The sequence below is a fragment of the Cygnus atratus genome, chromosome 26, assembly GCF_013377495.2.
Source record: "Cygnus atratus isolate AKBS03 ecotype Queensland, Australia chromosome 26, CAtr_DNAZoo_HiC_assembly, whole genome shotgun sequence".
In the NCBI taxonomy this organism is placed as follows: domain Eukaryota; kingdom Metazoa; phylum Chordata; class Aves; order Anseriformes; family Anatidae; genus Cygnus; species Cygnus atratus.
Window position 1 is genome coordinate 4,837,014 of NC_066387.1, and position 25,735 is coordinate 4,862,748.

General features: G+C 55.7%; 1 protein-coding gene across 10 annotated transcripts; it reads right to left on the reverse strand.

The window, feature by feature from the left end:
- Positions 1-541: 541 nt before the first annotated feature.
- Positions 542-25,556, reverse strand: ATP8B3 (ATPase phospholipid transporting 8B3). 10 transcript variants are annotated; one of them, XM_050715616.1, is made up of 29 exons: positions 25,432-25,534; positions 24,088-24,199; positions 17,108-17,189; positions 16,427-16,518; positions 15,892-16,005; positions 14,820-14,918; positions 14,289-14,350; positions 13,541-13,613; positions 13,379-13,449; positions 12,705-12,787; positions 11,938-12,096; positions 11,337-11,425; positions 11,020-11,213; positions 10,134-10,342; positions 9,221-9,255; positions 8,639-8,795; positions 8,016-8,204; positions 7,451-7,563; positions 6,933-7,097; positions 6,490-6,601; positions 6,122-6,197; positions 5,595-5,730; positions 4,695-4,962; positions 3,982-4,205; positions 3,307-3,390; positions 2,853-3,092; positions 2,423-2,561; positions 1,972-2,102; positions 542-1,372 (listed from the first exon to the last, which is right to left on the reverse strand). In XM_050715616.1, the coding sequence occupies exons 3-29, from the start codon at positions 17,160-17,162 to the stop codon at positions 1,139-1,141; spliced, it is 3,603 nt and encodes a 1,200-aa protein (XP_050571573.1). In that variant the 5' UTR covers positions 17,163-17,189; positions 24,088-24,199; positions 25,432-25,534; the 3' UTR covers positions 542-1,138. The 10 variants fall into 10 exon arrangements, with proteins under 10 accessions (XP_050571573.1, XP_050571572.1, XP_050571570.1 ...); XM_050715615.1 differs by lacking the exon at positions 25,432-25,534 and adding an exon at positions 24,505-24,602; XM_050715613.1 differs by lacking the exon at positions 25,432-25,534 and adding an exon at positions 24,505-24,602 and having other exon boundaries at positions 6,933-7,313.
- Between the last annotated feature and the right edge of the window lie 179 nt (positions 25,557-25,735).

The window sequence follows — 25,735 nt, forward strand, 5'->3', positions numbered from 1 at the left end:
GAGGAGAGGGAGCGATGTCGGCGAGGAACACAGAGCTTGGCCCAGGAGAACCCAGCCCAGTCCCATATCAGGCAGCCCAACTGCCCTCCATGAGCATCTGGGTGCAGATTTGGGGAACATCCCCAAGCAGCTGGGAGAAGTTGCTCCCTGGGATTTCCCAGCATATATCTGCAGGGGCAAGAGCTTTCCCACAGAAAGCCTCAGATGCATTTATTCCTCTCTTGGCACCACCCAGCACCCTCCTGGCCAGAGCCCAAAGGAAACACTTTAATTCTCATAAATTCAGTGCAGATGAGACCAAAGCACTTGTTAAACAAACACATCAAGTCGTGTGCTGGAGGCAGGTCCAAAACCCTAAGGCTGATATTTTTTGATATTTACTTGATTATCTCTTCCGACCATGCATTGTGCCATGGCACGAGCATTGGTGAGTGGCAAAGAGCTGCCTGCACACACCAAGGGACACCTGCAGCCCCTTACTTTGCAGCTTTCTTCCTGGGAAATATGCTGGTAGCACAGCAGAGAGTTATAGAAGAGGAGAGAAAAGCCAGAGCCCTTTTAATTAAAAAATAAGAATAAAAAACCGGTGATCTGGTCACCAGTCAGTTGTTCACACACTTCCCCAGTGGCCGCTGCTGTCCCCGCGCGGTGGCTCTGCAGGACACGCACGCAGGTGCCTGCTCTGCAGCATCCCTTGGGCTGTGCATGGTCCCTGGCCACCCCAGCCCTGCCGGGGGCTTTGGAGGTTTTGCAGCAGTGTGGGGCCACAGCTGTCCCCAGGATGGGGACATTGGTCCTGGGGAGCAGGATGTGGCAGGGATGGGACATGGCACAAAGGGCACAGCACTGCTGCGGGCTGGGGCACTGCTGTGTGCATCTCATGCGGAGATCGCAAAGATGTGGAGGGGTAAGGAAAGGACACCTGCAACATCCGCCAGCTGACGGATGGTTTTCACAGCTTTCCAGGCTCCAGTGAAGCCACAGAGTTGGTGCAGGAGATGGAGCAGCTGGTGGGACAAGCCCCAGGGTCCTGCAGCAGACCACAGGGGCTGCCCATGCAGCAAACCCATCCAATTTGGATTAAAATGCCCCCAGGAGGAGGAAGCCCCCCTGCCCCAGCAGGACGTGGCTGGGTTGGCTATGCTGAGGGGCCGTGGCAGGAGGGTGAAGGTGGGGCTGTTCCCTGGGGATGGAGACCCCCGGTGGCACAGGTGCCCTTGGTGCGCAGGCTGTCCCCGCGGGTGATGAGGCCGGCGTAGCCCTCCTGGTGGGAGAAGGCATAGCTGGAGCGGCGGCGGAAGGAGCCACGGTGGACATGGGCGCGCAGCTCCACTGAGGGCTCCAGCTCACGCCTGGCCTTTGAGCAGATCTTCTGCAAGGAGAAAGGGGACATCAGGGTTGTAGGCACCTCCTGGGCAAGCTCTCGCCCTGAAGATGGGTACAAAGCAGGGACGCCCTCCATCGAGATGCAGTTTGGCTCCCGGCTCCACCATGGCCCAAGCCTCTTGGGGGGGGATCTGTAGGGTGGGAATCTTCTTGGGGGTCTCTGAAGCTCACAGATCTCTGGAGCACAATCCCCTCTGTACCACCAGGAAGGGATGACACATGGATAGAGATGGACCCAAGACTGGGGGGTGGCAGTGGGACCTGTGCCAGACCTGATGCCTTCTAACTTGGGAGTCCTGGAGGCCAATTCCTGCCTGCAGGCAGAAGCAGACCTTCTCCAGGAGCTGGAGCAGCCTGGCCACAGCCTCCTCCTCATGAACTGACTCAGGGAGAGGGCCATGGAGCCGGACTTGAGCACCAGTGTCCTGAAAGCAGGGTGTCCACCAGCTGTGGTGCCATCAAGCAGAGGTGACATAGCCCTGGTGGCTTCCCTAGGGATCCTCACCCTCCCCAGCACCAGCAACCCCCTTGCCAGCCCCAGATTGGCGCTGGTTGGAGGCACATCCTCCTCCCCAGAGCCCTCACCTGCTGGATGCTGTGTCTGCCTGTGATGGCGTGGTATGAGCGGACAGTGAGCGAGGGAATGGTGTTCACCACCAGGGACAGCAGGACCACGAGCAGGATGTAGGGATCTGTCAGGGCGTTCTGGCTGGCGTCTGTGGGCAATGGTGAAGCAGTGAAGGTGGAGAGGAGAGAGAGAACAATGGGGAGGGAACAGGCCCCCACCTACAAAGGTGCTGAGGGGTCTAAAGAGGAGATGGCTCCTAAACTAGAGTCAGAAATCAACACAGCAAGATCAAGAGCCAGCAAGTTTGTCCCCAAGAACCATGCAGCAGGAGGATCAGGCCAAGGGATGTGATCCAGGCAAGAGAAGCCATGATCTACAAGGTGGGGAGCAGCCCCTAGCGCTGAGTCCAGGCTGGGCTCCCCTGGCTCTGGGAGGGAACGGTGTGCAGGGATGCTTGGGGTATCCCACCTGGGAAGCGGAAGACGGCAGGGGCTATCCTGAAGGCATCGATGCTCTGTGTCATGTAGGAGAAGAGGCAGAAGAGCAGCAGGCTGGCTGTGACCATCAGGAAGGACAACGCTGTCCAGTGCTTGATGTCCAGGATGATCTGCAGGGGCAACGGCAGAGCACACAGTGCCTCATGGAGGCTGGGGAGACCCCCCTTTCATTCGGACACTCGTTTCTAATTCCTCCCCAGTCTCCTCGGGGATTGTCCCCCAGCCACACTGGGCAATGTTGGAACGTGCCTGGGGTCCATCTGTCCTACAACCCACGTGCCATTTGGCCTTGTGGCTTTCAATTCCTCGTCCTTGCCAGCAGCCTCTAGTACCACCATGCTCCACCCATCCCCAACTCGGGCACCAGGGATCAGTGTGGGGAAGGGCAGACCAGTGCTCACCTCCACGAGGACTGACAGCAAAGCCGAGGTGGCTACCGTGACCGAAAAGGACTCATAGTCACCCACGACCTTGCTGCCGACACAGTCGTTGAAGGCCCAGAGCGCAATGTAGAAGCTGGCGAGCGAGGTGCTGACACCGTGCAGGAGCGTCACGCCAAAGATGCGGTAGTTGAAGAGCTCGTCTTGCTGCCCGATGGCATAGAGCTCAGGGAACTCCAGGCTCTTCTTGGCACTCACGTCCTGCTGGGACAAGGAGGGTGCTAAGCATCACCCTCCCCACCAGCATTGGGCCACCCCACCCGTGACACCCTTTGGGAGATATGCAGCGCGTCCTCCGCCTGCTTGTCCCGGCGGGGTGGGGAACTGGAATCCGGCCCACTGCTGGGCTGATTTACACCCACTGAGGATGCAGCCTCCAGGTACAGGGGCTGGTTGCAGCCCGGGGAACCCATACCTGCTCCAGAAGGCCCACAGAAAGCACAGGGTGGGCAGTGTAGAAGACGTTGTAGAGCGCAAGGAACCAGCCCTCATACAGAGGCTAGAAGGGAGAATAAAGCGGCTGTGAGCTCAGTGCTGCTTTGGAAAGACTCAGAAAGGATGCCCAGGCACTGGGGAAGATGTAAGTCTCACATCTAAACCCCAGGGAAAGCCCTATGGACTTGTTCTGAACTCTGCGTCAGCCCTGGATTGTCCTCAGTGCTCTGCAAGTCCATGGGACTGTGCTGCAGGGTCAGGGAGCTGGAGTCACACCATGGTGGTCAAGTCATGCTGATGACCCTTGTCCCTAGGTAAAAGCTTCCATTTTTTGGGAAACCAGATTGAGGCAAGTGGCATCTTTCCCTACATCTGTGTAAGGTTGAGCTGTTGCTCACAAGAGCTGCCACTGCCTCCAAGGACACCCTGAAGCTCCTCAAGGTGCTTTTCCCAATCCCACCAGCCCAAACGCAATTAACCAGCTACCCCAAAAATCCAGGGAGAAAGGAGACCAGGGAAGTGACGGGGACATGTGCCCATCAGGTGGTACCAGGCGTGAAACCTGCACCGGGTCCCCAGCAGGTGGATTGCGAACATCCACGGAATGGATGCGTCCCTGCCAATACGCTCCCAGCACACCGGCAGCAGCCCTCACCTGAGCCGTGAATCCGCTGTGGAAAGCGAACCAGACCTGGGCCATGAGACCGGCAAAAGTCTTGTAGAAGAAGTAGCGGAGGAACTTGCAGATGCGGAGATAGGCCCAGCGGCCGTGGACGAGCAGGAGGCGCTGCAGGTAGGAGAACTGCGCCAGGGCGTAGTCGCTGCACTGCACGGCTTGCATGCCCTCCAGCCCGCTGATGCCCACCCCAATGTCAGCAGCTGCGGAGGACGCGGGAGGTTTTTGGTGAGCCCCTTGCGACGTTTGGTTTCCCAGCAGGTTGCTCCCAGGCTGATGGACAGAGGGGGAATCCAGAAGTGATGGGCAAAGGGAAAAAGCCCTCCTGCGTGTCCCACAGCTGCAGGAGTGATGCCAGGCACAGCTGGGCAAGCAGCAGCCCTTTATTGGGGGCTGCTGGAGGGGCAGGGAGTTCTTTGCCAGCTGACCAGGCTGGGGCTTGAAGAAACTTCAAGCCATCTCCACTGCCAAAGCAAGTGGTCCGCCCTGCTCCTGCCCCAGGCTGGTCCTGGCCTTGTGCCTCTCGCTCCTCCCCCAGCACAGCCATGTTGGGGACTGGGATGGGAGCTCCCCTCCCAGCTCTTCACCTCGAAGGAGTGGGTGACAGGGTGGGGATGGCAGATGGGACACCCCACCCCCATCAGAGGGCCATGCTGGCCAAAACCCGGTTCTACCATGGCCCCCTGCCTCACTTTTGATCATGTTCACATCGTTGGCGCCATCCCCGATGGCCAGCGTGGTGGCCTTCTTGTGCTTCTTCACCAGCTGTACGATGAGGGCCTTCTGCTTGGGGGTGACCCTGCAGCAGATCACGGCCTGGCAGCTGGTGGCCAGGTCCACGAAGGCCTTCTCCACCAGGCTGCCGTGCTCCTGCGAGTCCGTGGCCCTGCGGCAAGGCAGCCACTGCCACAGCCACCCCTCCTCCTTCATCAGCACCTCTCCCGCGTGGAGGATTTTGTCCTTAGGAGAGAGCACACGTGGTTGGGGCCTCCTGCCATGGCCAGCCCAGAGGGATGGGGCCCAAGGGCTCTCCCACAAGCAGGGAGGGGTGGGGCCGGTCTCAGCTCCTGCACATTCACACAAGTTTTGGGCAGGTACAAATACGCTTCTTCATCCCCTCAGGTGTAGGGACACAAACATGGGCAAGGAGAGAGGATAACATTCAGGGCTGACTTTTTCTAAAGACCACCAGGGATGTCACAGTGTGAGGGCCCCCAGTGTCTCAGTGATGCTCTTGAAGCTCAGAAAACCAACCCATTTGCTCTGAGTTTGTCATGCATTAGGTACTATGACCATGAGACCAGTTTGTCCCAGTAATGACCAGCAGAGCAAGATATCACCCACCAGACCAATTGGACATGTGTGGCTGATGCCCCCCAACATCAGGCGATCAGTGTGAGGTCATCTCCTCCTCCATCGTCCATTCCCCAGCCCAAAACAGGGTTCCTGTGGCTTTTCCCACCCACCCCGTGCAGGAGGGGTCTCACTTCCTCCAAGTGCTGGTGCCACCGAATGCTTTGATAGCCCTGGGGCAGAAACAACAATCTGCCAGCAAGGACAGGAGCAGGGGTGCCTCCCAAGTGCCACCTTACCAAGAAGTCCCCACTGATGACGAGAGCTCTCTTCTTGTGGCACGAAGTCCCTGGGTGCTGCTGGGAGAGGCGGCCGCTACCCGGGGCTTTCCTGCTGCTGCGGCTGTTTCTCACCCAGTGAGCCTCGAGGATCTCGCTGCGTAGGAGGGGACATTGGGCACGCTGAGTGGCTTTGGCCAAGGAGCACAGTTGACCTTTGCCATCTCAAAGCCAGCTCCAGAGAGAAGGGGCTGGTACCCAGTAGTGGGAACAGGGGGGACAGATATGGGGCACCCTGATATCAGAAATCAGCCCTGACCCATGTGGTTTGGAGGCAAGAGAACCAGGCTAAGCACTTTCTGGCCAAATTCTGCCAAGAAGAGAGCTATAGGGGCATAAACAGATGGAGAGAACTGAGAAGGCATCAGCAGATAGTGATAGCCATGGCCATCTGGGCTGGGATGGGGAAAAGTGAGTGTCTTCAGCATGGACAACCCACGCCCCCCCACCAACCTGATGTCCTGAGCCAGAAGGTCACAAAGCCTCACCTTACTTCCTTCTCCTCCAGGATCTCCATGTCGTCTGTGAGCAGCTTGCACGCATAGCCGATGTTCATTGCTGTCTCTGCAACATGGGCATCAGTGGCCTGTTGTGCCCCCATGTCCCAGCCCCCTGCCCTGGGGCCCATCAGCCCTGGGTGGGCAGCAGATGCTGGGGACTCTGCTCCAGCTGTATGCCAACATGCAGGTGGCTTCCCCTGCCTCAGTTTCCCATGGGTGACATGATCTGTGGGACATGCTGTTGTTGTATATTAAAGGCAACAGCAGAGCCTGGTTGTTGCCTCCTCCCGGGGTCTCACCCACTCTCTGGCCCTGGCTAGGGGAGAAGCTGAAATGCATTGGCTGCTTCCACTGACCTTGTTTGTCTCCCGTCAGCACCCACACTTTAATGTTGCCCAGTTTCAGCAGCTGGATGGTCTCAGGAACTCCGTCTTGCAACTTGTCCTCAATGGCTGTGACCCCAAGCAGCTGGAAGGAAGGTTGGAGGGGGTGTCATGACATGGGGCAGGGTGCCAGGGCAAGACACGGAGGTGGGAATTACCCCTGCATCCAACCAGGGGTCTTGTGTCCCTGCACACTCCTTCCCATGGGTGGACATGACCCTGCAGGTTTCCGTCTGGTTGTCTACTGGCATGTCACAAAGTCACCCCGGGGGTATCTCCACCTGCCCTCCCACCCAGGGTGTGGGTGTTGGGCTGAACACTCCATCACCCCAAATAGCTGAACCCCACCCTCCTGCCCTTCATGGGGTGTGGGGACCAGTGCAGGTGCTTCCTCCTAATCCCCAGCTTCATCCCACCTCCAGGTTCTGCTCCATCTCCTCGTACAGGCTGTCCATCTGCCACGCACGGTCCTGCAGCAAGATGCTGGCCTCCTGGTGCCTCCGGCTCCACTCGCAGTACTCGGCCTCGCTCACCACCTTGCTGGCCAGGCATAAAGTCCTCAGGGTCTCCTCTGCAAAGCGCTGCAGGGACGAGACATCGTGGCTCCCTTGCCTTGACCGGGACGACTCAGTGTCTCCATGGGCAGAGCTGGAGACCCACCAGGGTTTGAGGGTCTTCTCTGGGCGCTGGCTGTCCCCCCACCCACTGTCATTCCCAGTGATGCAACCAGTCCGTGCAGAACCCCGAGGGTGGATTTGATGCCCTCTTAGCCCCTGTCCCACATGCAGGTGAAGCTCCTAGAGCAGAATGGAGCAAAGAAGAGCCAACTCGTGAAGCCAGAGTGGGAGGAGAGCAGCAGGGGACCCCAGGGCACCCAACCCAAAGCCAGCAGCAGGGACCAGCCCATCCCACCCCTGGCTGGTGTGGGACTCACATCCAGCGCCCTCTCGGTGAAGGTCTCACTGGGCCCTCGGCTGCGCAGTCGCTCCAGAATCACGGTGTCAGCCCCCTTGGTGTAGAGCCGGATTGTGCCCTGGGGGTCTCGCACTGGGAGGAGGGGAAGGACAGAGAGCTGCCACCCCATGTTCATCACCGTCCCCACGCAGGGCCCTGGGGACACAGGCCAACCTGGCCGTGCTGCAGGAGGCACCTCGGGTGACACTGGTGGTTTTGCACCCACAGTCACATGAAGCACAGGAATTTCTCCAGATCTACATCACCATGAGGCAGAAACAGGCCTCAAGGGCTGTCAGTTCCTTACACACCTCCGCTGGGCCCCTGCTTTACTTGCTCTCTCAGCTCCTCAAACCCTTCTCTCTTGCCTTCACCAAGGTATCACGGCAAGCAAAACCACAGAGATGACCAGGACAATCTTTTGGGGTTCCTGTGCCAGCTGCCATCAATTGCAGACACCCTGGTGCCACCCCCTGTAGGGCTGAGAAAAGAGGGGACCCTCCGTAGGTAGGGAAGGTCCCCCTGAGACACCCCAACCCACTCACCCAGGACAGACATCCTCTTGCGATCACTGTTGAAGTCCAGCATGGCCAGCACTTCGTAGGTCCTCTTCACCCCCAGCTCACTGATGGTGATGGTGTCTTGTGTTCGGGACAGAAAGACATACCCCAAGTCCCTGGCTGCCAGCACCAGCGCTTCTTCATCCGGTGAAGCTGCCTGGTAAACCAGCTGGTCTGTGGAAGAGGAACAAGGCTTGGGCAAGGAGAATCCCATCCGAGCATCTCTTACACACCTGAAACATCTCGTTCTTGCCCAGCACCAACATTATCTATGGAGAGCCTGAAGTCCAAGCCACCAAGCTAGGGAATCTCAGCTCCTCTTGTCTCTTTTCTTCTGCTCCCTGGGTGGGAAAAGTGTCCAGAAAGGGGTGGATTATCCTCCCTGTGCTTCTGCTCCAACTACGTGGCTTTAAAACAACCCCAAAATGCCCATGTCTGGGCCAGAGGCCCAGATGCTAAGACTGGCCCAAAGCATCCCCAGGCTCTCAGGGCACCTTCTCCTCACCACAGCAGAGCTTTGCCATGTGGTGGAAAAGCCACCATGCCCCCCCCCCGTGCCCTGAAGGGGAGCTGGACCCCGCACAGAGCTGACAGCGCAGCCAACCCACCGCCCCTCTCCTCAACCATGACGGTGTGGCAGAGGGCCAGCAGCCGCAGGAACTCCCTCAGCAGAGGGTCGCTGTCCTGCCGGGCGGCTTCCAGGAGTGCCACATCGTTGGAGTACGACGTCTTCTCCCCACGGTGGCTCCAGGCCAGCCCCGACCCCTGCAAGAGACACAGGCACCTGAGACACCAAGAATGGGGCCACCCTGCAAGGCTCTGCCATGAGGGTGCTGCTAGAGATACAGCAACCCTGTGCTGGCATGGTCTGATCCAAGTCAGAGCCCATGAACCTTGCTTTCTGCTGCCGACACTAAGGGGGTGACTATTAAAAGGCTGGAAAAATCAGATCGGTGGTGTTCTGTAATCCTGTTCCCTTGTCCTTTGCCGGCAGCTGAGGAACAGCAAACCCGCCAGCCCAAGGAAACACATCCCTCCATCTCACAGGATGGTACCCCAGTTGTCAGAAAGCCATGCTCCACAGCAAAAGGCTGCTCCTGCTGCTGCCATAACCAGTAACTGCTATGGCTTTGGCCCCAGTGACAAGCAGCGTTTGGCCCTGAGTTACGCAGGAGAGGGGAATTACACACCGATGGCTGTTTGTTCTCACGGCCCGTGCCCAAACCTGCCAAAATAAAAATAATTCAGTTACTAGAGAGCTGGCAGGGAGCATGACTAGCAAGGGCTTCAAGCAGTTATTTCTACAATGGACTGCTTCTTTTGCTGGCCAAAACACTGGCAAGAAGGGACAGATTTTCAGCACCTGCTTGGTGTCTGTCCATTGTGAGCCATGCTCCATTAGGACATCCACATTTGATTTGTTTGGCTCTTGGACAGTTCAGACTGTTCGAACTATATGTTTTTCCTGTTAAAAATGCAGGTCTGGCTTTCATCCACATTTCCCAGGAGACTGGAAGGATTATGGCGATGCTGCTATCAGAGGTGCAACATAATGCATCAGATGGAGAAAAACTGTTTTTATGCCTGCTTAAAAACTTTGCTAGATTTTTTTTCCCTTCTCTTTGCTTTTGTCACTATCCATTTGTCTCAAGTGGTTGATAAGTATCTCAGGAAAAAGAAGCTCCATACTAAAGCTATAGCTCTCACTACTTTCACTAATTAAGCACTGTGGCAGCCCCCAAAAGGCAGCCAAGAGCTCAAATAAATGGAGCAATAAGTGGAGGAAGGACTTGGAAATTCTTAGGATTCTAAGGGGGAAAAAACCAGGCAGAATCATTAAAAAAAATCATTACATGCATTCGCCATAAAGAAACAACATAAAAGGAACGATGACTTCTTCACCTCCTCCATAGGTCATCTGAGAGTCTCACAGTACCCAGACTTGGAGACAGTGTCTTCAGCCCACACACCAGGCCACCAAGATCCACCCACATGCCCCAAGCTTCCTAGGAAGCCAGGAGGATAGGAAAGAACCAAAGCAGCCTAAATTCAAGGTCTACCTCACTCAGGAGTCCCCACAAACTTGCTACCACCAAAAGTTACCATAGACAGTCCCATTGATGCAGCATTTCTTGAAGCTCATAATATTTTGTGTCAAGGTGCCAGTCTTGTCTGAGAAGATGTATTCGATCTGGCCAAGCTGGTCATTGAGGCTGGTGCTTCTGGCCTTTGCTGGAATGTCCTTGACAGCATAATACATCTCCAAGTCCCAGTTGATAAAGAAGCTGTTCACCAGATAGATGAATTCAAACCTATGGAGCGAGAATGGAAGAAAGCTTACATCAGGGAAGGAGACTGCATTACTCACAACCCAGGGGGACTTGGGGATCTGCCTCCGAGAGGAAGGGCAGAGAGTAACTGCCTGCCTGGGTCCTGCTGCTCTGAGCTGGGGACAAGCAAGTTTTTGTTGGTGGCCAGGTTTCCAGAAGGCACATCACATCAGACAGGGAGCCCACTGGGTCCCAGACAGCTGGACTCCTCTGGAAATCTGGTCCTTGATGTCAAAATTCATAGATGTGGAGATTTGGTGAAGGGACTAAAAGTTTGTCAAGGGCTTTTCCCAGCACAAATTGTGATTACCACCCACTTGCAACGCCTGTGCCCTTCTCTTCCCCACCCTGCTGCTGCTCCATGGGGAAACACCACCTTTATCAGTCTGTCCTCTTCAGTCTAGCCCCAATTTCCAACATCAGTACATGTCTTTACATCTCTTTTTTGCCTTTCCTCTGAGGAGACCTCAAAGCATGCTATCAATATTTGTATTCCACCCATACCCTCTTACAGCCAACGGAACACACGGGAATGACTTGCTCAGCTGGACCTTGCATGCATCCCCATTTTGTGGCTACAATCCAAGGCACCAGACGAGGCCCAAGGGCAGGGAGAGGGGTGCTGAATGCTGATTGTTTGCAATCTTTGTCGTTCTTACGTTATATACATGGACATGGGTATGATGATGCTCAGGAGGATTGCGAAGCCCCAGAAGCTGAAGAAGGCCTGCTTGGCAGGAGCAGTGTGTTTGTAGAGAGCAGAGAGGTAGGTGTGCTTCTCCTGGAACGTCTTGGCCCAGAACCCGGAAGCAATGGCGAGGCACAATGACATGGCCAACAGCACCAGGAAGATCTGAGGTGGGAAGCCAGGATGAGAGCACCACGTCACACAGAGCCCACCAGGCTCTTCTAAGGCCAACCACTGCCCCTTCCAGTCTGTCCGTTTCATCTAACTGTGTGTTCGCACTGCACTTACTATGATCACCAGCCGGTCCATCATGCGGTCCAGCTTGGTTTTCTTCCGCTTGATCTTCCCACAGTTCCTCATAATTTTGGAATCAAATCCTGTGAGAGAAACATTTTAGAAGTAAAGACAAGTCCACAGTCCCCAGAAGGTCACCTTGCAGCTAAGAGGTGTTGCTTTCCTCCATAACAGCTCTGAAGGTTTCAGAGGACCACGTCCCTTGATCAGTGGTTAATGCAGCCACGTCTGCACACTCAAAGTGCTGCTTATACCAGAGCTCATCCCTCCTCTCTGCCCAGAGTTACCCATGGCCAAGTTCTCAGCTGTCTGAGCCGTCTGTGCAGGAGGCCACAAAGCGAAGTGGAGCCAGGACGTGATGCAGGTGAGATATAATCTGGAACAGGGGGATGTTTGGAACCACCACATCACCTGCCTACCAGTGAGCCCAACACCAGGAAAGCTTGGGAGAAACTTTTGGCGGTCTGTTTACTGCAGCAAGTCCTCCTCACTTTGCATCAGCAGAGAATGGGACCTCCTGACACTGAAAGCACTTGGGCAGCTTAAAATCCCCGGGGCCCTGGATGTTTCCTGTCCCCCTGACCCGGGCACTCACCTGCATAGATAACTAAGCCGTAGCAAATGTCAGTGTTGCGAAGCTTGCAGCCTCGCAGCAAGATCCTTTCACTGTCGACCGAGTACGTCTCGCCCCGCCACTGCAGCGTGCCAGTAAAGCTGTGCATGCGGCTGTTGGGCTCCTCGCAGGTCACTCTCCCTTGATCAGAGGATACGATGCAGGTGTTGGCTTTGGGGGAAACATGAGGTCCTTCCTCTCCTCCCCATGCCTGTCCCCTCCAGGGAAGAGGGGAAATTGAGATTCCTCCAGTGTGGTTGTCGTACAGGTGACTCAGGTTAAGGCTGGCTGAGCTAGAGCACCAACCTGCAGTGCTAGGAGGGTGCTCAGCCCAGGGACCACAGTGGGCTAGAAAATTGGACACAATCCCCTTCACTCCCAGAGCCCCTGACAGCACCCTATGGAGGACCAAAGGGGAAAAATCTGGGGTCTGAGCTCAAGTTTGGGAGCTAAGTGCTCAATTCTGGTAGGGAAAACAGAAGCCAAGGCAGGGGAAAGGCACACAACCCCATCGCAGAACCACGCTGCTGGAGAACGGCCTCCACGCAAGGGCCTGCAGCTAGAGCCGGCCTGCAGCTGGAGCCAGCCTCCAGCCTTGTGGCAGGGACACATGCAGCCTCCTGGTGGAGTGGTGGCACTTGGTGCCCCAGGGGACAGCATGAGGCCAACGGGAGCACGGAGACCTCCTGAGGCTGCACGGGTGTGATCCCAGGGGTACGGACACATCCTGGCCTGTGTGGGGGGCTCACCATCAAAGGCAGCCACGCTGCCCTCGCTCGTCAGCTCCCGGTGGGTGACTGGAAGGGCCTGCCTGAACTTCAGGTTCGTTTCCCTGCGAATGAGAACCAGGGAGGGGAAACTGAAACAACCCTGCAGGGTGACAGAGCTGTTAATTGTGCTGTCAGACCCATGGGACAGAGGCTGCCATTAATTATCCGGCGATTACATGAGTGACAGTAGTGCTTGGCGATGGAGAGCGAGATAGGGACCTATCACAGCAGACATTGAGCACTCATGCAGGGAGAAAGGCCTGGCCCTGATACCCTGTCATTAAATCACCCTGCAGACAGGCAGGGCGGATGGGCAGGCAGTGTTCCCGTGCGGCCGGGGGGAATTGGGGGATGATGAGATAGACCCAAGGTCACGAGCTGCGTCATGCAGGACTCAGGATTTTCCCCAGCTCTGGACAGGCCCCAAACTGTTGCCTCAGAAATTTCTTGGCCCTCTGTTTTCGAAATGTGGGGCCCAAGATCAGGGTTTAATTGCATTTCTGCAGTGTCTATAGATTTAGCTTTTGGAGGAGCCCCCAATGCCCTGATTTCTGCTGGACTTGGGCCTTCCCAGTATTCCACCCCCCCACCCAGTGCTGGTGGTCCCCAAGGCTGGAGGCTTCAGCTGGGACATCTCCTGCCACCCTCCTCACCCATCGATGTCAGCGGTCTCCACATAGCACAGGCTGCTGGGCTCAGAGCTGCACAGCAGGAGCATGTCGGCCTTGGAGAGCAAAGGGAAAAGAGCACCCAGCTGAGCCTCTCCTTGACGAAACTCTCTCCAGGCATGCTGCTGGCCCCAGGGCATCACTCACCGGGACGAAGCTTTCCTTGCGCAGGCGGACGATGTCCCCAACACAGATGTCACGCCATTTCTGCCAGCGGAAGCTGAAGGAGAATTTAGGGGAAAATATAAACATTGCAGACCTGGAGGCTGTGTTCTACCTTCATGGGGCAGTGGGAACATGGATCATAGCAGGGCAAACACTGTTTCTGCCCTCTGGACCAGCCTGTCTGCCCCAGCTTCTTGCATGAACCAGGGCTGCAGACTGTTGGTTCCTCTGCCATCGTGGTGGCCTCCTATTTGTGTGACCAAAGGACAGATGAACACTGAGAGTGGCATGGGACCCATTTGTCCATATCCCCTGCACCTATGGAAGGCAGTGACTTTCAGCCCTGGCACCTGGTGGGAAATGCTGGTCCTTTCCTGGACCAGTTCTTTTGCTAGATCAGAGTTTAGCAGAAATGCAGCAATGAGTTAGCTGTGAAGACCTGGAGGAAATTCTGTGGCTGGATAACTCTCCTCCCAGCTTATCACAGCAAACCAGTACTTCTTAGACCTGTTGTCTGTGAAGGGATATGATCACCCCTACAGGGAAACACCTGGACCTGCAACAGATTCTGGGAAGTGGTGCTAGTTTGCAGAGTCAGGCATGGTCCCATCGAAACCCTTCATAACTGCTACACCCAAGGGTGCTCAGCACCATGATGATCCATTGTTCCACACATCTTCACTGCAAGATGGTAAAGAAAACACAGGTAAAGCTCCCCAAAGCCCCTCACCTCTTCCCAGACAGGATTTCACATGGCCTGCTGTTGATGTTTCTGTCACTTTGGTGACGGCCCTGCACAAAGGAAAGCAAAAGAAGAGGGCAAAAGAAAGGTATGGACCACATCAGACTTTCTTGTTCTATGAAAACAACCCTCTTAAATGTCATAATCTCTGGGTTCCTCAGCCCTGGGACAAGATCTGATTTTTGAAGCAATTTGAAGATGTATTCTGATGAATAAAGAGGCAGAAATCCCCCAAGATATTTCTGGGGACCAAATTGGGAATATAGCCATTGGCTGGGATATTAAAGATTACAGGGTAACAGAGATGGAACTCCAAGTCTTAAAGGAAAGCAACTGTCTGGTCATGTCCTTTCAAAGGGAACAAACAAAGCACTTTGGATGTGGTAGAGTTGATGGTACCTCAAATGATGGCATCTCCCAAACTTTCCAGTTCACCCCAGAGCAAAAGGGTCCTTCCTGCTGACCTGCTCCCCGGTAGCTGTGCCCAACACTTCCAGCCTCCCTCCAGCCCATACTCACAATGTCATCGATCAGGTCTCGCAGGGCCCGGATGGTGAGAAGACAGCTCAGGGGGAACAGCAGGGTGTACCAGGGCAGCGTGGAGATCTCAGGAATGGTCTGTGGAAGAAGAACGGTACCTCACTGCAAAGCTTTCATCCCTTCTTAGGATACTTTATGTCTCAACTCTCCTCCCTAGGCAATGCCCAAGGATGGCTGGAACCTAAAATGAATCAAATTAGCATCTCTGTCTACACAGAACTGCTTTGTTAAATTTCTACCTCTTTTAATGTGGAATGTACGTGGATCACTGAGTGTGGAGGGTAGGAGTTTTGTTTAGGAATTGTCTATGTGATCTTAGCTTATATCCAAACCCAACCGGTTTAAAATAACCCAAAATAGCCAAATAACGAACATTTTCAGCCCCTCAGAGTTCCCAAAAGGCAATGAACACCACTGAAAACCAGTATGTTTGACACCATTTTATACTATCAGTGCAAAAGAAGAACTGACTTCAGCTCTAGTGAAGCAAACCAGACATACCAAAATTGTGTGAACTAACTGCAGAACAGAATCTTAAATCATGAGGCTACTATCATTGTGAAAAGCTCTCAAAGCACCATGTAACCTCTCAAACGATACTCCTTCGACATCTGGTTCACCTCCATGCACCAACAGGTCTTTGGTCTACTGGCTTTTGCCGTGAACTGTGCTTTCTTACTCCTTTACCTGCTCTGCAGTCATACCTCAAATGCCTGGAGGGTATATGAGTTTGTCCTGGTCTCAGCAACTGATCTTGTGAGACACAGATCTTCCGAGACACAGATCTTCCTTTTGCTCCTCACACAGAAGAATTGTTTCTCATAATGAATGAGATGGTTCGGTGGATATAGTTGCATATTTTGGGGCTGCATCTAATCAGATGGAAAGCCCAGGAGAAGTAACATGTTGAGATCCCACTGTGGTCCTCTAGAAAGGTTGGAGAAGGGAACCCAAGTACCCTGCCAGGCAGCCCCCTACTCTAAACACCAGCCAACCCTCCTTTGCTGGACAGCCTCTCACACAGGAGCTTTTACCTTGGTGTTCGTCTCACCTGTAAGAGGATGACAAAGACAAAGTAGACATTGGCCATTCGGTGGAACTGCTCATAAAGGTTCAGCGGCAGGAAGGTCAGGATGTTGTACTTGGCTGTCTTAATGGCATTGCCCTTCCGGGAAAAAAAAAAAAAAAAAAAAGGTTATATGACTTAAAACTGAAAGGAAATATTGTGCCTCTGATCATCTGTAACTTATCTAATTGATCCCCAACAAAATGCTCGTTATTTAGCTCTGAAAAAAAATATGTTTTTGTTCAATCAAAACTTTTTTCATAAATCTTTCTTTTGATTTGATCATCAGACTAAAAATTGTCCTTCATGCAGTTCTGCTCCTTGTCTCAGAGCTCCAGAGGGCATTTAGGGCACAGGGCAAAGAGCAGCCCTTCCTCTTCATTGCGGATTACGTTTGTGACTCTCCATCCTACTGGGGATCTCTATGGCACCTCTGTCAGGTCACCCCCCCGACCACCACCAGCTCAGGGCATCAGGGGCTGGTAGAGAAATGGCCCAGGACTGGCACAATCTCACTCACCGCATACTTCTTCTTGGTCAAGCAGAAGGCAAATTTCTTCTTGAACTGCATATGGTAGCTTCTGTTGTTGGCCCTCACTTCCCAGGTGAAAGCTGGAAAAGCAAGTGGTCATCAGCCAGGCCCTGGCCACCAACCTCTGGCCTCCAGGGACAGGAGGACCCATTTTGGTGTCACTGGGGTCATGGTGACATACTTCTGCTGAGATGGGCTTTCTGTAATGCAGCAACACCTTAGGAGCAGACAGGTATAGGTGGGACAGAGCTGGGTCTTGGGGACAGCTGGGTTTGTGGAGTGGACAGAACAGGCAGGAGAACAGAAGTTTCCAGAGGTGTAGGACTGCTGCCCACGCTTCCCCTTGGAGCCTCAGGGTAAGCATTTGTGCTCAGGTTTTGGTTTAACAGTGAATAATCAGGCCAGGTTAATGACAACTCCTCCAGGCACAGCTCTTGCTATTATTAAAGTTGTTTGTTCCCCTCCCAATTTCATTTTTTGCTATCCCAGTGCAGATAGCACCAAGCACAGGACACCGCAGCCATCTTCCCCGGCTCCTGCACCCCAGCTGATGGCCCATCCTTCCAGACCATTTCCCCTGGACCTTTTTGCCCACCTCACATTCCCTGTCCTATACTCAACCACCTCTAAATAAAGAAAAACCCCAAGCAACACTCATTGCATGCTGACCTGGCAGCTTCTTTTTTTCATGCAGGCAGCCTGAGGCTGGGTCATGGTCATCCATGCTGGCACCTCTAGGAACAAGCCGGACCTCGGAACAAGCACAAAAAGATTTGCAATGCTGAGCAAAAACAATGTGGGCCCCCCAGAAAGCTCTAAAGCTGGGGGCTTCGCCCCTCCAGGGCAGGACATCACACAGAAGGGACATTTCTTCTGAGCACAGCAGGGTGAATTCCCCAAAGCTGCAAACTAACCTAGATCTTTTTACTACTCCAGAGAGTTGAAATTGCACCCTCAATATTGACATGAGGTCCTCAGTGGCCACTTGAATGCCACAGAAGGGGTGGTGTCAGGTTGAGTATTTGTTATGAGAAAACTTCCTTCTCTCTTTGAAGCCTGATTTCCTTTTCCTTGCCTTTTGCAGGACCAGCAACAGCTAAGATCCGAAGTGGTGTGAAGCCTCTATCAGACCCACCTTGCCCAGTCCCAGCTGCCTGTGACAACTCAAAAATTTTCTCTCCAAGGAAGTTATGGGAAATCACTGAAGTCAACAGCACAGAGGAGAAATTCTCCCCATCCTGCCATCACACCCAAGCATCCGTCATGCCGAGGGAGCAACCACCTTCATCAACGACAAGAATTTCCCTTATGCTCAGTAGCTCAGTGACCTCCCCTGCAGGGATGTTAGGGAAGATTAATTAATGTTTGTGAAGTGCTTTGTGATCCTTACATGAAAGAAGCCAGTGAGGTGTAAAGCATTAATTACCTTATTATTAAATAATCTTACACAGAAGTCTGTGCCTGCCATTATTTCTTATCTCATACCTTTGATCACTTCTTTTTCCATTCTTTCACTGAAGTGGCTACTCCTCTCCCTGTCACTCCTCCTGGTACGAGGCAAACTTGACATCAGCTGGCCCTGACACACACCGCTACCCTGAGATGCTCTTGGGTGACACCAGCATCTCCAGCACTGCCACCTCACCCCGGGTCAAGGAGACCCCAAACACGGGCAGCACCTCAGCCCCAGGTTTTGCCCGTGTCCAAGAGCTTGGCCAAAAAAAAGTTTTATCCACATCATCTTTCTTTACCACTAAAGACTCTGCATTTGTACTTGAATCCTAAATTGCACCCGTGGAGTCAGGACATTTGAGTCCCATCAACATTTTCACAGCATGACTGAGGAGGAAGATGCTGCAGAAAAGAGCTGCTGCGTGTGGTGGGACACTCATGCAAAGTCCCACAGCTCCAACACCCTCATGTAAGAGGGAGCAGGAAGAGCGAGGATGCCTAGAGAGATGAGATTCCTGCACAGAATGGGAACCGGGTGCCCAGCCCAGCTATTTCCACTTGGTTTGGGTAAAATAAGGTGGCAAAGGATTTGACACAGAGAGACGCAGAGCTCCCACCTTCCTCCCTGAAGCTGAACACTCATAACCACGAAGCTGTCAGCTGGGGACATTTTCCCCTGCAAACAGCCAGTTCTGGGCTACATCTGGTTGCAAAGAGACAAGGGAGGCACAGCGAGGTCCTCACCAGCCCGAGCCCACCCTGCGGTCCCCAGCGGACCCAGGGATGGCAGCCAGGATCAGCCCCAGGCCCAGCTCTGCAGGCAGGCTTGTGGTGATGAGACAGGTCCAGAGCCTGGGAGTCAGCAGGCAGGTCGGGATCGGCTCTGGCCATGGCAGCCAGCTGAGGCCATTAACCCCTGTGAGTGCCCTTGGGACCCTGACCCATTGCTCATAGCATCTCCTGGCTCCTTGCTCCAGGGCATAGGCATGAAAGCTGAGGCTGGCAGAGGTGCGTGCCAAGGTGTTTGCTTGGGCTTGCTGCCTCCAAACTAACAAAACGTGTGATTTCTTCGATCAAGAGTCTAAGTCCGTGCTGCCTTGAGTCTCACTGAAACGCACTGGAAGACCTCAGCTCCGCTGGTGGCCGTCCCTGCAGGAGGTGCCTCTGCGCTCAGGATCAGGCCTGAAGGTGGATGTCCACCACGTCCCCACGTGCACGAGCCCCCTGGTACCACCTAACGATTGCCGTTAGCCCTTCCATGCTCTGCTCCTCAGCTCCAGAGGACTCGTGCTCCTGGATGATGCCAAATGAAGGTGCAGCTAATTAAGCACTGGCAGTTGGCGGATGTGGGGACCTCCGAGGAGCTGAGCACTGTGCACAGACAATCTGGAAAACAGCCCCTGCATCCGAGCCCTGATAGCAGGGGAAAGGCAAAAACAGGGGAAAGAAACACTGATTCAAAGCACAGCAGAAACAGTTCCAAGGAGGTACCAGCAGCGAGCTCACACTGATAACTGAAAATAAAAATTACACCTTGGGCATGTGGGAACAAGCATTAATCTGGTGCCAGGGCAGGTGGCAAACCTGAGCACAAGCTCCATCCTGGGGCAAGAAAGGGCTGGAGACGGCCAAAGGCAGAAGACAGCCTCCGGCTGCACTGACAGCGATTAGTGAGCCCACGGGAAGCTCCGCCAGCTGCCAGCGCTCTGACCCGGTGGGGAACAGCCAGTCCTGCCGGTCCCCGGGGTCTCAGCAGCAAAATGCAGCTGCAAATCAGCGAGGTGAGGCTGCTTCATGCCAACAAGACACTGCACTTTGCCCTGGGCAAGAAGCAGGGCTTTCTCACCCAAAACTATACATTTGGGCTAGTGGAGGTTTGCATTGATGAACACAAATAAACCAGATTTAAATGGGAAGAGGCACTGCACCAAATGGGACTGGCTTGGGAGAGTGAAACATGTGGAGATGACTGTCGGGGCCTGAAGTGCCCTAGCCCCCTGTTACAGGGCCGTACAGCACATTTTGTGATGGTTTTGCCTCTGAAATGACCCCATAAATGTTTGGTTGTTGCTTTGGTCAGCACAGGTGTTAGTATGAAAAGCGCTTGCTTCCCTGGGAGCATCTGTCAGATCCACGGCAGCCACCGGCCGGGACTGGAGTTTTCTAGTTGTGTTTCTTCTTTGCCTGCTCCCCCCAACAAAAAAAAAAAAAAAAAAGAGAGCTCCGGCAGTGCTTGAGGGAAAAAATGACAGCATGGTGTCAGCTTCAGCTGACCCGAATTTTCCATTTTAAAGAAATCTGTGGTTTTAAATCAAGCATCTGCTTAAGTTGTCTCCCTGACTTTCCATGTTTTGGCAACTTCACTTTTCATTGAGGGCGAGCCACCTCCTGGCCGAGATGCCGAAGGATCTCCCTGGGAACTTCACGTCCCCTCAGGACGACAAGGGGGTGAGGGTCTTGGTGCCAACCCGCCAGGGACCTCACCTCTACCGGATCATGGGCACTGCCGCAAGCAGCCTCAGCATCACTGAGGTTGTTTACCTGACTGCCATGTCCCTGTGGGGCCCCAGCTGGTGTCCTGCCCCCCTGGAACCCCGATCCCACAGCCCTGGGAGGTCCTCACCTGCCCACCAGCAACCCCAGCATCGCCCCGTTCCCGGAGCAGAGGGCACCAGGGGCTTCTCCAGCTCCATTTTTCCCCACAGGCTCAAAACAGGGTGATTTATCCCAGCACACACATTCAGATTTTAACCAGAATTAATCACACTTGGGTTTCAGCTGCCTGGGGGGCCTGTATTTCTGGAGGAGGCTCAGCAAAGTAGGGTGACTGTGTCAGATCAGAGCCTGCCTGCTGCTGGACATGGCCCCACCAAGCCCCATACATGGGGGCCCCTGCAGGCAATGTTTAAAACAAGAAAAAAAATGTATATATAAATACATAGGTTTAAAATATGCTGAATATATGTATAAATACATAGGTTTAAAATATGCTGCTGGTTAAATAGGGTTAAAACAAGCCAGAGATGCCTTGTCCCACGGGCGACGCCGTGCGATGAGCAAGTGGATGAAGATGCCTGGCAGCAGCCAGCTCATGCTTATCGCACCAGGCGGAAACACCCCCGCACCACGGCCAGATCCGGCCCAGGAAAGCCTCTGGGGGCTTCCCAGACGTGCCCAGGCCATAAATCTCCTTCCACACACTGCTTGCTCGCCCTATTATTCCACCTGCCTGCTGCTTTGATCCAACCCCACGGGAAAATGCAGCATCCCTGTCCCCATCCCGGTCCAGGAGAACCCCAAATCCTCCCCTGGGCCCAGCAGCCAAGCAAGGACCAAAGTGCTCTTAGAGGGGGGCTCCCACTTCTCCCCAGGGTCCGCAGGGACAGACACAGCCCCCAGTAGAGCACCTGCCAGCCATGAGCCCCCTGGTACCTGCCCAGTGCCAGCAGCACACATGGGTGCCCCAAAGCAGGCAGGATGAAGGGGGGCTCATGGGGAGAGGAACAGGGAAAAAGCAGACAGGGAGGCTGTGCCACACTCCCCCAGGCTCCCCGTACCTGCACAGATCCTGCCCGTGGCCCTGCTGCCAGCTGTGGCTGCCACCGCCCTGCCCACCGGGGCCGTGGGACAGCCCCTGCCACACCTCCGTTGCTGGCCTCCCTGGGGACCCGCCTGGCCCTGGCACGGATCCAGTCTGCACAGCTTGGCGCCAGCACCTCCTGCTCCAGTGAAGCATCAGCACCCCCCCAAACCACAGCCAAGGATGCAAGGGGTGGGCAAAGTGTGGGGGTGTTCGGGCAGTGAGCACGCAGGTGGGGCAGGAGGGCACTGCAGTGGGGAGACTGGTTTCACTGGGAGTGCCCCAGTCCCTCCAAGACCCCAGGTTTGGCACCGGCTCCACTGCTCCATGAAGAGGGGGGAAGGAGCATGGGCCAGGCATGACCCTGGGGATGGGAGGTGGAGTTTCAGATCCCTGGAAGAGGGGAGTGGATAAAAATCAGCTCTTTGGGGCAGCTCAGTGGCACCAACTCCAGAGGGCATCCCCGAGGGGAGAGCCAGCCCCGTGGATCCCACGCCCCCATCCCTCGCCCTGCCCCGCACACATCCCCCACCACGCTCCTCCTGCGTCACCAACATCCTCAAAGCCTCATCGTGGGGCTGGGGCTGGTTCTCCAGCACACCAGCAGAAATGCCCCCCTGTGGTGGTCCTGCCTTAGCCATTGTTAGATTAATTGCTCGCTGCAATTAACCACAGAAACCTGGAGGTGATTAAGCAAGTGCTAGGCTAGCAGTCCATAAAGCATTTATAGCGCAGCCACGAGTAACTCATCTGAGGTCCATAAACAACGCATCCACACCGCGTCCCTGTGTCCCCATGTCCCTGCCGTGCACTGGGTGACACAGCCCAGCACCCAGCCTGCGTGGTCAGGGCTAATTTGGGTGCATCCCTATCTGGGGTGACATAAACCCATCCCGATGCTCCTTGCCTGCTGGAAAGGGAGGGGAAAAGCTCACCGAATGATTGCTGTGAGCTGAGCCAAATTAACAGCTTATTGCCATTTCCCACCCAAATTTGGTGAATATCATCATGCAGCATTTCGAAATAAAACCACGGGGCTGCCCCGGTGCTGCAAAAAAGCAGGTCAGGCACCACAGCAGTGGGCAGGGAAGTGGCGGTGAGCACCTGGCACCACTCTGGCACGGTGCGGGGCTGGTGATTCACACTTCCTAGGAGCTGCTCTGCTCTCGGGCCGCTTCTCCCAGCCCCTCTGTGCGGGCACAGCCTGGCCCCTTCCCGGCACCGCTGGCTGAACGCAGTGAGGCAACCCCGGCGTGATTCATGCTCTGCGCCTCCAGGGTTTGCTGAGCTTGGGGGTGAAGCCATGCCAGATAAAACCACGGGTGAGCGTGCCCAGCCATGCCTTCCCGTGTTGCATGTGCTGCTTAACACACCCCAGCACAGCAGCATCCCCCTGTCCCCCAAGGCTGCTCATGCTCTCCCACCTGAGCGAGGCTGGCGATGGGCATGGTCCCTGAGCTCCTTAGACTGGGCCCCATGGGGAAGGAACACAGCGGCAGCAGGCGGGAGGGGAAATTGTGGTTGGGTGTTGCAAAAAGCATCAGTGATAGGAGGATTCTGAGGGGCAATCTCCATCCTTGGAGGTGCTCAACCCTCAATGAGATGCAGCTGGCCCAGCCAGGAGAGATTTTGGGCAGTTCTGCAGCCCTGAACGTTCACCACTAGACATAACCAGCCCCTCTCCACAAACAGGAAGGAATTTCTCCCTTCCTGCCCCCCAGGCCCATCGCTTGCCTTCGCACCCGCTCTCACCAGCAGCTCCTCCGGCATCACAGCCATTCCTGGTGGCTCCCAAGGCCCTGGAGCAGCACCCAAGACAAAATTCAGCATTTCAGCCCTTTCCTCCAGTCCCCCATCCGCTGCCCTGTCCCTGCCACTCTCCTTTCACCCCTGGGACTCTCCCATTTGCCCACGTGCTGGCTGCACTGCACAGCCCCACTCCGAAGCAACCTCCCTGTGACTCTTAACCCCACCAAAAAATCTGCATTTTTTCCCCCCCCGTGCAGCCTCCCTTTCTCACCGGCACAAGGCTCAGAGCTGGTGCTCCCACCTGCAGCTCAGCACCAGGGCATGCACAGCTCCGGAGACCCGAAAGAGCCACTGCTGGGACAGGCCAGCGGCCACGGGGACGTGGTGGGGACAAGCCTGTCCCCAAGCCTTCGCGCCTGCCCAGCTTTCACCCTTGCTGCGGTGGGCAGCATCCGGAGGAAGGAAAGGGCTTTCCACATCTTGCCCCGACACCCCCCACAGGGACACGTGGCGGGTGATTTCGGGCCACCGTGGGCACCAATAACGCCGAGGGACAATGGCCGAGGTCACCCTGCTAACGGCAGCTGGCAAAGATGACATTTTTACCAATCGATTGCTCCCTGCAATTAGCTGGACCCACCCAGAAGCAATTAAACAAGTCCTGGGAGGCTGCGCACAGCGCCGTGCTGGGGTGCAGGGACACCTGTGTGCTGCGGTCACCCTCCCGGTGCATCCCCCCCTCTGGGCACAGGGGACCCCCATCCCCAGGGCTGCCCCGCAGTGGCAGCAACCCGTGCCTGGGCAGGGAGGAGCTGAAGCTCAAGCCTGGTTCGTACCAGGGGAGCTGAAGTTCAAGCCTGGTTCTTACCTTCACTCGTGGGTGCCTCGGGCAGACCGAGCAGCTCCGGGTGCCCTGCTCTGAACGGCTGAGCAGCTGCCGAGCCCCGTTTGCACAGAGAAAATAATTCAGAGAAGATCCCCTGCGGCACAGGGGTTGTTTCTCAGCCCGGAGCAGCCTCAAGCCAGCACCTCCCCAGGCTCTGGTTAATGCAGATCCTGCCCCAAGCTTCAGTTCTGGTTCAACCCCCATCAGCTGTGCCCACGGGGGCCGTCACCGTGCGATGGCATCGCGGCACTGGCCCTGGGCATGGCTGCGTCCGGCCCCCGCCACGGCCCCCCAGAGGCTGCAGGCGCCGGGGCTGCCCCATGCAGGGCGGTGGCAGGAGCACGCGACGCCCGCGGCACCCAGCAACCGCCTGCACCACCCAAAATCTCCCCCCCAAACCTGCACAACCAGTCGGCAGCGCCCTCCTTCCGGCCCGGTGCCCGCACCCTCCTCTTCCTCCTCCTCCGCTCCCGGCCACCCCGCTGCCACCCGGGGACAGCGATAGAAGGGCAGGAAGTGACACGGTTCCTCCTCCACCAGCCCCTGCTCCCCCCTTCCCCTCTGTCACCAGAGAGGTGCACAGAGACCCTGATCCCTGCGGTGACATCGGGGTCACCCTATCTGGCTCCGGATTTAGGGCTGAGAACAGGGACCCCCGTGTCTGGGCACTGCAGGGCACTTTGGGGGTCCGGGCCATAGGGGGTGTGACCGTCCGCACACAGACCTGCACCACGAGCTGTGACCCCGGAGAGTTGGAGCCAGAAGAGACCTGGCAAATCTGGGCCCCAGAGCTCCCGGGGAAAGCAGGAAAATCCATTTATTGAGCTGCAGGAGAGGCTGCAGCATCGTCCCAAAGGCCCCCCAGGCCATCCCCCCCAGCCCTTGGGGAGGGGATGCGGGGGAGCAGGACTGGGGCTGTCACCGCCCTTCCTGCCCCCACAACCCCACTTTGTCCCTGCTTGAGCCCTATTTAAGAGGCAGCAGCAGCAGCCCCCCCCGCCCCCCCATGCCCCCTTGCACCAAAGGCTGGATTTGGGATTTGTGTCTCTTCCTCTGCAAAGGGACTTGCAGGAGTGGCCCTGAGCAGGTGGCACTGTCACCACCCAGGCTCTCCCGTGCCTCAGTTTCCCCAGCAGCAGCACCATCCCCACCTCCTCCTCCTGGCTTCAGAGGCAAAGCTCCCCCGAAGAGCAAAAAAACACAAGAAAGACCCTCGCTGTGGTTTCTTTGGGCAATGAACAGTTCTGGCAGTGTCCCCTGGGGCACAAGGTCTTCCAGGGAAAAGTGAGGTGGTTCAGACCAACAAGAGAGACATCAAACACACACCTGCACCACCAGTGTCCATCTGTCTGTCCAACTGCACATCCATCTGCATGCCCGAGGCTGGGTGACCTGTGCTTTCCTGGGACCAGAGCTCTTGCAGTCCTAAAATCCTGCCTGGCTCCACCCTCAACCTTTGCAGTTTCCCCGAGATGAGACAGCCCCTTCCGTCCACTGGGCTCCAAAACAGCAGCTCCGGGCACCACAGGGAGTTCCCCTTGGGGCCGATGACGGGTCTCACCTCGAGGCATCCGTCCCCTTCCAGCCCCCCCCCCAGCAGCAGGTGACCTGCAGGAGGGGGACATCAGGG

Excerpts from the sequence above, each read along its gene's own strand:
- ATP8B3 (XM_035569678.2), bottom strand. The coding sequence starts at position 24,309 with ATGGGGGTTGAACCAGAACTGAAGCTTGGGGCAGGATCTGCATTAACC. Across the intron at positions 16,006-16,426 it reads TGACCAAGAAGAAGTATGCG|GGCAATGCCATTAAGACAGC; the intron begins GTGAGTGAGATT and ends TTTTCCCGGAAG. Across the intron at positions 3,391-3,981 it reads ACAGCGGATTCACGGCTCAG|CCTCTGTATGAGGGCTGGTT; the intron begins GTGAGGGCTGCT and ends TCTCCCTTCTAG.